Source organism: Myxine glutinosa, chromosome 13 (assembly GCF_964187855.1).
Source record: "Myxine glutinosa chromosome 13, kmMyxGlut1.1, whole genome shotgun sequence".
NCBI classification, from domain to species: Eukaryota; Metazoa; Chordata; class Myxini; order Myxiniformes; family Myxinidae; genus Myxine; species Myxine glutinosa.
Window position 1 is genome coordinate 34,593,104 of NC_136273.1, and position 12,740 is coordinate 34,605,843.

General features: G+C 52.5%; 2 protein-coding genes across 2 annotated transcripts in view; both read left to right on the forward strand.

The window, feature by feature from the left end:
- Positions 1-12,740, forward strand: part of LOC137438333 (protein crumbs homolog 1) — a 93,766-nt gene that overhangs the window by 73,574 nt on the left and 7,452 nt on the right. The window lies entirely within an intron of this gene.
- CRB3 (crumbs cell polarity complex component 3) overlaps positions 1,685-12,740 on the forward strand; it is an 18,508-nt gene continuing 7,452 nt past the window's right edge. Inside the window, exons 1-3 of the mRNA XM_078767309.1 lie at positions 1,685-1,790; positions 2,249-2,682; positions 6,842-6,891. Of these exons, the coding sequence (XP_078623435.1) occupies positions 2,589-2,682; positions 6,842-6,891 (144 nt within the window). The 5' untranslated portion in view covers positions 1,685-1,790; positions 2,249-2,588. The remainder of the gene's footprint in view (positions 1,791-2,248; positions 2,683-6,841; positions 6,892-12,740) is intronic.

A 12,740-nucleotide genomic window follows, 5' to 3' on the forward strand; every position in this document is an offset into this window, starting at 1 on the left:
GGAGTTGGTCTTCGGGCAACCGCTGCGGGTGCCGGGCGAGTTCCTCCCCGACTCCACGGCACCATGGTCCGCGGCACAGCAGCGCTCCGCTCTGCAAGAGACCGCCCAGAGGTTCGCCCCGGTGCCAACGGCATGCCACGGGCACCCACCGACGCACGTCGCCCCGGAGCTTCGCACGGCGGAGTATGTCTTCGTCCGCCACGATGCCCACCGGACACCACTGCGGCCCCCGTACGACGGGCCTTTCCGCGTGCTGGAGACCGGGGCGAAGCACTTCACCCTGGACATCGGCGGTACTCCTGACCGCGTTTCGGTAGACCGCCTCAAGCCGGCCCACCTCGACGTGGACCATCCACCACCAGTGGCCCGACCCCCACCTCGGGGCCGCCCCCCTGCGGGCGGACCCCCGGCACCGCCCAGCCCCGCCGCCACGCCGCCCCCCGGTCCTGCACCCATCCCAGGGGCAGCCAGGGGCATCCCACCTGGCATCCCTGCACCCCGGACGCCGCCGATCGCCAGGGGGCGCTTCGGCCGGGTCATTCGTCTGCCCCGCAAACTGGCCCTCCAGGTGCGCGGGAATTCTGGGGGGGCGCGTGTGGTGGACACAAAAGCCCACTGGCGTGGTGACATCATTCCGCGCACCAAGTGGGCGGTGGCCACGCCCGAGGGGTAGGCATGGCCTCATGATATACACCGGGCGCGCAGCCCGGAGCGCGCCAGTGTTACAGTGAGCTCCTGAAATAAAGACGCTTATAAGTTACCGCTTGTCCGCTTCCTCCTTGCTCGCAAGCAGCGCGCGTAACGCTGCGCTTTAATATAATGCCTAGGTCCCCGTCCTCTATCTGGGCTCTGTCCCCCAAATATTCCTACAGGTCGCACAAGATCTGCCAGCAACCCTCTGATGGTTAAACTGCCAAAATCAAGACTCCCTGCTCACCTTCACTCTTTCATTCCTCTTTTCTCCCGCCTCTGGAAAAAACATCCTCACTCTCTTCAATCCCACTCCTCCCTCCAGGTCTTCAAAACAGCTGCTCACCACCATCTCATATCTTCCACCATCCCAAACCTTGATCTTTTCTACACCTGTTAATCCACCCCAAATCCACATTTTTCAAATCCCGTTTTCTTTTCTGAAAATTATAGTAGTGTCCATTTTCTTTATTCCGTATACCACACCTCAGTCCTCTCTCTTCCACAGATCTCCTGATGTCCCTGTTCTCCACTGTTGTGTTTTCCTCTCTCTCTCCCCTCTTGTCTCCCACTACCTTTATTATGTCATGATTATTTACACATATGTGTCATATGTGTTAGCTCTTACACGAGCCTCGACTTAGTATACCAAAAAAAACTTGGCTGTTGTTGTTGTTGTTGTTTCCACATCATTGTTGTACTGATATAGTACGTATTGCACTTTTGTCAAGTTGTCAGCACTATCGTCTATATTCTAAATATGTCAACATGATGCGATTAAGATTGAATGTAGGAATGTGAGTCCTTTATGACTAAATATGATGAGGATCTGATAACGGATGATAGATAGTTGTATTTGAGATATATATACTCGTGTGTGTATGTATATGTATATATATATATATATGTGTATGTGTGTGTGTATGTATGTGTGTGTGTGTATATATATATGTATAGCCTATCATTTATACAGTACAAAATCGTGTTAACATATAAGGTCACAGTCAAGAAATACACTGAAGACCATGACCGTAGTTGTTGCGTCAGGACTGTGTCTGTGACTCTCAGATCACGTGACTCGGACGTGCCAAACCAGTAACGTGAGTAACGTATTACCTGGTGTGTAACATGCGCTGTTTGTGAGTAACGCTGGTGCTACTTAACTTATATTTAGTACTATTGATGTGACGAATTAAGTGTGCGCCATCACAGGCTTTTGTGGCGACACCCGTCATACCTGTGTACCTGCGTGGTCCACTTGTCACCTTATATAAAGCAGCGAGAAACATTAAATGTAAAACGAGGCATGATTCAGTTAATGGATTCCTATTAACGATCCGATCCAACAACAACAACAACGTTGTACGTTCAACGTAGAAAGTGCAACGCAACAAACTTTTTGTGACGTCAGAGCTGTTCAATCCGAGTGTTTGGAAATCTAACCACGGTGACTGTTTACGAAATTATGTGTAATTATTACCTGTAGTCTGTAATGATAAAGCATTACTGTTGGCCACAACCCAACAACAACTGCAAAAAGGGTTCCTTTATTTGTCAGGCACCGCTCAGGGCAACCCTATTCTTCACCTGAGACTGAGGGGCGGGGGCTTTCGGAGTAATTTTAATGGGCGTGGCCACCTGTGGGAGGATGCGCAGTTGATGTACGAGCAGGCGGGAGACCTGGGGAGCAGGTTGTGAAGCCGAGCGCTAAACCGAAGGGATTCTTTAATGTCGACGATGGAGCTGCAGACGCCGGAAGACCCACACCTTTAAAGTCCACCTGACGACACCTGCACTGCGACCGAAAGGAAACGCGTTTACGTGTATGTCGTTGATGGACGTCATGCCGAAGCTGAAGCGTTCGCTGGCCTCCTGAGAGGTGGTTACCTTGTCTGGACATGATCGGTTACCTTGTCTTTGTGGTCGTCCTCGTACCTGGTGCAGACGCCGGCTCCACGTGCGACACCAACTGCCCCTCTACCTCGGTCCCAGGTAATTTTACATTTTGTTGTTTCCATGGTTCCATGCATCGCTTGTCATGATAATTTTGTTTCTCCTCGATTTGTTAACTTTACCCCAAACGAAACTTTGATTTGTTCCATTTATTTATTTATATATACAATTATTTGTTTGTTTTTTCGATGGAAATGCGATCGATCGATCATACGTGCACATACCAGGTAGTGATTTTGACAAGTTGATGCATTGAGTAGACGTTATTAGAATTAAAAATTCCTTTTTGTTGATTAAAATTGATGGTTGAGAAGTTAAAATAATTTCGGTATCCAAGGTAATATTTCAACCACTGTCACGTGCAAAGGAGGTAAGGAGGGTTGGGCTGGCCCTCTGGGTGAGTGGGGGTAATATGGGGTATGCACCTGTCCGTGGGGTGTGTTGCGCAAGTCTGAGGTGTGGGGGTGGATGTGGTGCGTCGCCTTGGCCTGCAAGGTGGGGTGGGCATGAGGGGGTTGGGGGGTGTTGCATCAGGTGTTGGCCTGCATGAGAGGGGAAGGTGCCATGCCAGCCTGAGACAAATTGGACGTTCTGTGCAGGCCCAAGAGCTCTCACATTGTATATTCAAAAGTACTCGTACTTCTAAAGATATGGAAACCGAAATAACTTCATGGCAGATGGTGTTTTGCAATTGTTCATGGGAAAATATTTCAAAGCCAGGGATTTGTATGGATATGTTGTCCAGGTGCATTCCTACCTTGTCTCAGATTCGTTTATAGCTTGCTTGACCGAGAAGCTGACTTTGTTAGCTCATTCCTAAGGTGGCTTATCTAAACGACATGGGAGGAGGAGTTGCTGGACTTGTGGAATGATTCAGTAGAAAAGGTCTGGGGGTGAGCCAAGAGATAAGTGTGTGGTGTCATGCGGTCGAGTAGGTAAGATGAGTATGAGTGAAGGATTTGTGTCGCAGAGATGCGAGGAGGGTGAGTCGGGTCGTGGAGGTCATCCTCGATGGGGAAATTGGGAGGCTTATGGACAAAATGAAAATGGTAATTAAGATGAAAAATGAAAGTATGGCAATGGGATGGAATTGCTGGATGTGAATGATGAACTATGAAAGTATGGCGATGGGATGGAATTGCTGGATGTGAATGATGAACTATGAAAGTATGGCGATGGGATGGAATTGCTGGATGTGAATGATGAACTATGAAAGTATGGCGATGGGATGGAATTGCTGGATGTGAATGATGAACTATGAAAGTATGTCGATGGGATGGAATTGCTGGATGTGAATGATGAACTATGAAAGTATGGTGATGGGATGGAATTGCTTGACGTGAATGAATAACTATGTAAGTATGGCAATGGGATGGAATTGCTGGATGTGAATGATGAACTATGAAAGTATGGCGATGGGATGTAATTGCTGGATGTGAATGATGAACGATGAAAGTATGTCGATGGGATGGAATTGCTGGATGTGAATGATGAACTATGAAAGTATGGTGATGGGATGGAATTGCTGGATGTGAATGAATATCTATGAAAGTATAGCGATGGGATGGAATTGCTGGATGTGAATGATGAACTATGAAAGTATGGCGATGGGATGGAATGGCTGGATGTGAATGATGAACTATGAAAGTATGGCGATGGGATGGAATTGCTGGATGTGAATGATGAACTATGAAAGTATGGCGATGGGATGGAATTGCTGGATGTGAATGAATAACTATGAAAGTATGGCGATGGGATGGAATTGCTGGACGTGAATGAATAACTATAAGTATGGCGATGGGATGGAATTGCTGGATGTGAATGATGAACTATGAAAGTATAGCGATGGGATGGAATTGCTGGATGTGAATGATGAACAATGAAAGTATGGCGATGGGATGGAATTGATGGATGTGAATGATGAACTATGAAAGTATGGCGATGGGATGGAATTGATGGATGTGAATGATGAACTATGAAAGTATGGCGATGGGATGGAATTGCTGGATGTGAATGATGAACTATGAAAGTATGGCGATGGGATGGAATTGATGGATGTGAATGATGAACTATGAAAGTATGGCGATGGGATGGAATTGCTGGATGTGAATGATGAACTATGAAAGTATGGCGATGGGATGGAATGGCTGGATGTGAATGATGAACTATGAAAGTATGGCGATGGGATGGAATTGCTGGATGTGAATTATGAACTATGAAAGTATAGCGATGGGATGGAATTGATGGATGCAAATGATGAACGATGAAAGTATGGCGATGGGATGGAATTGATGGATGTGAATGATGAACTATGAAAGTATGGCGATGGGATGGAATTGCTGGATGTGAATGATGAACAATGAAAGTATTGCGATGGGATGGAATTGATGGATGCAAATGATGAACTATGAAAGGATGGCGATGGGATGGAATTGCTGGATGTGAATGATGAACAATGAAAGTATGGCGATGGGATGGAATTGATGGATGTGAATGATGAACTACGAAAGTATGGCGATGGGATGGAATTGCTGGATGTGAATGATGAACTATGAAAGTATGGCGATGGGATGGAATGGCTGGATGTGAATGATTAACTATGAAAGTATGGCGATGGGATGGAATTGATGGATGTGAATGATGAACTATGAAAGTATGGCGATGGGATGGAATGGCTGGATGTGAATGATGAACTATGAAAGTATGGCGATGGGATGGAATTGCTGGATGTGAATGATGAACTATGAAAGTATAGCGATGGGATGGAATTGATGGATGCAAATGATGAACGATGAAAGTATGGCGATGGGATGGAATTGATGGATGTGAATGATGAACTATGAAAGTATGGCGATGGGATGTAATTGCTGGATGTGAATGATGAACAATGAAAGTATGGCGATGGGATGGAATTGATGGATGCAAATGATGAACGATGAAAGTATGGCGATGGGATGGAATTGCTGGATGTGAATGATGAACAATGAAAGTATGGCGATGGGATGGAATTGATGGATGTGAATGATGAACTATGAAAGTATGGCGATGGGATGGAATTGATGGATGTGAATGATGAACAATGAAAGTATGGCGATGGGATGGAATTGATGGATGTGAATGATGAACTATGAAAGTATGGCGATGGGATGGAATTGATGGATGCAAATGATGAACTATGAAAGTATAGTGATGGGATGGAATTGCTGGATGTGAATGAATAACTATGAAAGTATAGCAATGGGATGGAATTGCTGGATGTGAATGATGAACTATGAAAGTATAGCGATGGGATGGAATTGCTGGATGTGAATGAATAACTATGAAAGTATGGCGATGGGATGGAATTGCTGGATGTGAATGAATAACTATGAAAGTATGGCAATGGGATGGAATTGCTGGATGTGAATGATGAACTATGAAAGTATAGCGATGGGATGGATTTGCTGGATGTGAATGAATAACTATGAAAGTATGGCAATGGGATGGAATTGCTGGATGTGAATGATGAACTATGAAAGTATGGCGATGGGATGGAATCTGCATTTTGTTGTTTTTTTAATGCAAGATTTTGGTTCATGAACGACTGAGGTCACAAGTGTGGGTACAAGGCAGCGTTTTGCCTGACAGTGGGGCAGTGGTACAACGTGGTCACAACAAGTGAATGAACAAATGGGAGGAGAGAAGTGGGAAGGAAACAGAGCAACCTGTAAATAGATGGAGTCCTCTCCTTCTGTTTACTGGTCATATAAATTAAAAACATGGAGGGAAAAGTGGGATTGAGGTCCAATAATTGGGGTAAGTTAAAGACCAAAAGAGTGGAAGTGAGAAGCAAGTTGTGAGCATAAGTTTGCTGGAATTGTATGACTGCGGAGGGATGTGGGGATTAAAGAAAAGATGGAGGAAAAACTCGAAACTGCGAGAAAGTAGTGGCCACAAAGGTTTGTGACGAGAGACCAGCAGGTCCTGTGGCTGCTTCTGCTTGTTTATGTTGTGCTGCTGCTTTGAGAGACACTGGAGTCGAGTGTGGCAGAGTAGGATTGAGCTGTACAGAAGAGGTAAAATGTAAACTATGGAAAACTTGTATCGTCTGATTTGTTTTTTTAAATATATTTTTTTTTTTTTTTTTAACGAAAATAACTAGTGCTTATGAATAACTCCAGGGCTAATTGTGATGAGCTCATCAAATTCCCTTGTGCAGGTAACTGCTCCAGCCAAGAGTGCTTTAACCTCAACAACTCGACGTGCTGTGTGAGTAACACCCAACTTTCGGCACAAACACTTTGTTCTCATCATCAATAACACAGCAGTTGCAACAACCATCCCCACATAACCTCTCTATGAACATGTCTGACTCACTTCTACCTCAGCCTCCTGAACTCTTCCAGTCACTTAATCTTTTACAATTTGGATGTGGTTCATACTCCCTCTGCGTAACATTTCCATAAAAGAGGAATTACCCCTGGATATGTCACCACTTCATTGACGGGTTGAGCCAAAGCAGCTCTCGACCAGGGCAGATTTGGAGTGTGGCTATCAGCACAATGGCCTACTATTTGCGAGGTGTTTTGCGTTAATTTAATGCGCTCCAATAAAACGGGACAGCTGTTTTAACGTCCAGTCTGGATGACAGTGTGCTCCTGGAGCAATGCCCTAACTGTGAAGCAGTCCATGATAGTTTGTAGAACACCTAAAGGTGACATGGCAAACTGGCCAACAAATATGTATTACAGACTCTCACCCAGCTCTCTCCTTTCTCACTTAATCCTGGTGTGTGTGTGTGTGTGTGTGTGTGTGTGTGTGTGTGTGTGTGTGTGTGTGTGTGTGTGTGTGTGTGTGTGTGTGTGTGTGTGTGTGTGTGTGTGTGTGTGTGTGTGTGTGTGTGTGTGTGTGTGTGTGTGTGTGTGTGTGTGTGTGTGTGCGTGTGCGCGCTGGTGGGTGTGTTGGTGTGTGTGTGTGGTTTTTTTTCCCTTCAGTAAGAAGTGAATAAGTCTATGCAGCACATTCTAGGAGAGCAGTGGTTCTCAAACGGTGGGCCATGACCCCAAAGATAGTAAGTTTCCTGGAGGGGGTGGGAGAGGGTTCCAAGCTGTCTGCACTAAGTTGTTACCCAAGTCCTAGTGATGTTCCCAACGACTTAAGTGAACTTGCATTCTCAAGCTTAGTAGTGATCAAAACACAGGCCAGAAACAGGTAAATTTGCCTGACAAACGCTGTATTAGAACGTGAGCACGTAGTAAAAGAGGTATTGCTGTGAAGGCACTTTTCCCACCATGCATGTGGCAAACCAATTTATACCCCAAAATTATGGTAAATATTGTTCACCCCTTCAAATTTGCATTCTATACCGACCCATCCAGTGGATAAACAACTTGTGTAATATACTTCACCACTTAAGATTAATTATTGCAGTCATCCCTCCCCTCCTCGTCATCCTCGTCATCGTCACCACCACCCTCCTCCTCCCTCTCCTCTATCATCGTCCTCTACACAGTCATCATCTAAATTTCACCAATTATGGCACACTCATTGCATGTCACATACTCATTTTCATATAGAATTACAGCTATGATCGAACATCTTGGAGATATGTATTCGCCGTCAACTCTGTATAGCATGGTCTTGTCGATGTGAGTCACCTAGTTGACACGTACCATGCACATGTTTCACATGACCTGCATAATCCCATTTTAGCAGATACATTGTCTGTGCAGCAGTTGCTCTGTCCCAAATGCTTACTCTTGTGAAAGATGGCACGGATTATTTTTGCATCCACATTGTTGCAGATAGAGCAGTGGGCCTTGCATTCCCTGATGGTGCACTTCATAAGGCACACCCCTTGTTGGCGCAGTATCGGAATGGCAGTGATTTATATATATATATATATATATATTTCTTTATTACAGGTTAAAGTCCAGTGAACATGTTATTAAAACATGGTCTTGTGGCGGACACAAAAGCCCACTGGCGTGGTGACATCATTCCGCGCACCAAGTGGGCGGTGGCCACGCACCAGGGGTAGGCGTGGCCTCATGATATACACCGGGCGCCCAGCCCGGGACAGTACAGTGTTACAGTGTAGTCTTACAATAAAGACGTTTATATGTTACCGCTTGTCCGCTTCCTCCTTGCTCACAAGCAGCGCGCGTAACGCCGCGCTTTACTGGTGACCCTCGACGTTGGATCTGCTGGAGCGATCCTTCCACACGCGACGCCATCGCCATGGCCGACTTCGTCAAACTTCCGGAATTTTGGGAGGCTCAGGCCGAAGTCTGGTTCGTCCAGGCCGAAGCCCAATTTCAGCTTCGGCGCCTCACCGGCGATGACACGCGCTATTGCCACGTCGTCGCCTCCCTCGGGCCCGGCACGGCCGCTCGAGTTGTGTCCGTCCTTCGCCACCCACCGAACGGCCACAAGTACGAGGCACTCAAGCGGCTACTCCTAGCCACGTTCGGCCTTACGGACGACGCACGGGCCGACCGCCTCCTGGATCTCCCCGAGCTCGGTGAGACGCGCCCGTTGGTCCGAATGGACCATATGCTGTCACTGTTGGGCGACGAAGCCCCCGGTTCGCTATTCCGGGCGCTTTTCCGGCGCCAACTTCCAGCGCAGGTCCGCCTCGCGTTGGCCGGGACCGAGCTAACGGAACCCCGAGCATTGGCGGCCGAGGCGGACAGGTACTTCGCCGCTTCGGACATGCGGGCGAGCGTCGGCGTGGCCGTCACGGCCCTCGACGCTGATGTTCAGCAGCATGTTCCACAGCATCAGCTTCTACAGCACGCTGATGTTCAGCAGCATGCTGATACGCACCTCGTGAACGCCGCCACGCCCCGCCCACCGCCGCGGCGAAAACCGCCACCGCGGGGAAACCCGCCAACTCCACCGGCCTGGCGGAGCCAGCCGCGCTCCTCCAGCTCCACCACCTGGTGCTGGTTCCATGCCAAGTTCGGCCACGAAGCTCGGCGGTGTCATCCGCCGTGCTCCTTCAACGGGTCGGGAAACGCCCAGGCCGGCGCTCAATAGTGGCGATGAGCGCCGGCCATTCGAACAGCCTGCTGTTCATAACGGACACCTTCTCCAGGCGCCGTTACCTGTGCGACACGGGAGCGCAGGTGAGTCATTCCCGCCGGCACGTCAGACAAGCACGCCGCGGGTGGGGGCCCCGCGCTGCTTGCCGCGAACGGGACGCCCATCCGTACGTACGGAAAACGCTGCCTCTCTCTGCGGTTTGGAGGGCAGGTTTTCCGATGGACGTTCGTCACCGCCGACGTGCCCATGGCACTGCTTGGCGCGGACTTCCTGTGCGCTAATGGGCTCCTGGTCGACGTCAAGCGCAGACGGCTTGTCCAGGCCGAGACGTTCAGCTCGCTCGCTTGTGCGTTGCCCAGCTCAACGAGCGGCTTGCCAAGCGGCTTGCCGAACGATTCGGTTCCGGCCACGTTGGTCTGTACGCTTCCGGCAGCGGACGCATTCACCCGCCTCCTCGCCGGCTTCCCGGCCCTCACGCGGCCCACCTTCTCGGCGGGGGCCGTCAAGCACGGGGTGGCCCATCACATCCCCACCGTCGGGCCACCGGTCTACGCCCGGGCACGCCGCCTCGAGCCGACGAAGCTGGCGGTGGCAAAAGCGGAGTTCGCTACCCTGGAGCGACTCGGCATCGTTCGGCGCTCAGAGAGCGCTTGGGCGTCGCCGCTGCACATCGTGCCGAAGCCCGGCGGGGGATGGCGACCGTGCGGGGACTATCGCCGTCTCAATGACGCCACGACTCCCGACCGCTACCCCGTCCCCCACATTCAGGACTTTTCCGCCCGTTTGGCGGGCAGGTCCTTCTTCTCGAAGGTGGACCTCATACGCGGCTACCATCAGGTCCCCGTCAGGCCGGAAGACGTCCCGAAGACGGCGGTCATCACGCCATTCGGACTCTTCGAGTTCTTGCGCATGCCCTTCGGTCTGAAGAATGCGGCTCAGGCGTTCCAGCGACTGATGGACAGCGTCCTGCGCGACTTGGATTTTGTCTACGTTTACCTGGACGATATCCTCGTCGCCAGCGCGTCCCGCGAAGAGCACCTACGCCACCTCCGCACGCTCTTCGAACGCCTGGGCCAGCATGGCCTGATTGTGAACCCCGCAAAGTGCCGGTTCGGCGCCGCCACAATCGATTTTCTGGGGCACCGTGTCACCAGGCACGGAGCCGTCCCCCTACCGGCCAAGGTGGAGGCGGTGAAGGGGTTTCCGCGCCCCCGCACGATCAGAGGGCTGCAGGAGTTCCTGGGCATGGTGAACTTTTACCATCGGTTCCTGCCCCGTATCGCCCAGCTCCTGCGCCCCCTGCACGAAGCTCTCCGAGGTAAGCCGGGCAAAGGCGACGTTACCTGGACCGAGCAGATGGACACGGCGTTCACGGGCGCGAAGCTCGCCTTGGCTAACGCCACCATGCTCGCGCACCCGGCGCCCGATGCACCGATCGCCCTCACCACCGATGCCTCGGACTACGCGGTGGGCGCAGTGCATGAGCAATGGGTGCGTGGAGCTTGGCAACCGCTGGCGTTCTTTAGCCGGCAGCTTCGCCCGCCCGAACGCCGTTACAGTACCTTCGACCGCGAGTTGCTCGGACTTCACTTGGCGGTCAGGCACTTCCGCCATCTGCTCGAGGGCCGGGCGTTCACTGCCTTCGTCGACCACAAGCCGCTGATCTTTGCGATGGGCAAAGTCACCGAGCCGTGGTCGGCCCGGCAGCAGCGTCACCTCTCGGCCGTGTCCGAGTACACGACGGACATCCAGCACGTCGCGGGGAAGGACAACCCGGTGGCGGATTGCCTTTCCCGGGCCGTCGCCCACGCAGTCCACCTCGGCATCGACTATGCCCGGATGGCAGCGGACCAGGCCGCTGACCCCGACGTCCAGGCCTTGCGGACCGCCGTCACGGGCCTCCGCGTCACCGAGGTGCCGTTTGACGGCGCGGGCGCGGCCCTCTTGTGCGACGTCTCCCTCGGGCGTCCTCGCCCCATCGTGCCCGCGGGCTGGCAGCGCCAGGTGTTTGACGCCATCCACGGCCTGTCCCACCCGGGCGCGAGGGCCTCCCAAAGGCTGATCGCCGACAAGTTCGTCTGGCATGGCCTCCGGAAGGCCGTCCGCGGCTGGGCCAGGACGTGCCTCGCGTGCCAGCGCGCCAAGGTGCACCGGCACACCCAGGCCCCGTTGGCCCCGTTCACGGTGCCGGAACGCCGGTTTGACCACGTCCACGTGGACCTGGTGGGACCTCTGCCCCCCTCGCGGGGTTTCACCTACGTCCTCACCATGGTGGACCGCACCACCCGGTGGCCGGAGGCCGTGCCCTTGGCGTCGACAACGGCGGCCGATGTCGCGCAGGCTTTCATCGCCACCTGGGTCGCCCGGTTCGGCGCCCCCTCAGACATCTCATCCGACCGCGGCCCCCAGTTCACCTCGGAGCTCTGGGGGGCGGTTGCGCAGGGGCTCGGGGTCCGGCTGCACCGAACCACGGCCTACCATCCCCAGGCTAACGGCCTGTGTGAGCGATTTCACCGCTCATTGAAGGCCGCGCTCCGGGCCACCCTCCGCGACGGCGGCTGGGTCGACAGGCTCCCCTGGGTCCTGCTGGGCCTCCGGACGGCGCCCAAGGAGGACCTGCGCGCATCCGCGGCGGAATTGGTCTTCGGGCAACCGCTGCGGGTGCCGGGCGAGTTCCTCCCCGACTCCACGGCACCATGGTCCGCGGCACAGCAGCGCTCCGCTCTACAAGAGACCGCCCAGAGGTTCGCCCCGGTGCCAGCGGCATGCCACGGGCACCCACCGACGCACGTCGCCCCGGAGCTTCGCACGGCGGAGTACGTCTTCGTCCGCCACGATGCCCATCGGACACCACTGCGGCCCCCGTACGACGGGCCTTTCCGCGTGCTGGAGACCGGGGCGAAGCACTTCACCCTGGACATCGGCGGTACTCCTGACCGCGTTTCGGTAGACCGCCTCAAGCCGGCCCACCTCGATGTGGACCATCCACCGCCAGTGGCCCGACCCCCACGTCGGGGCCGCCCTCCTGCGGGCGGACCCCCGGCACCGCCCAGCCCCGCCGCCACGCCGCC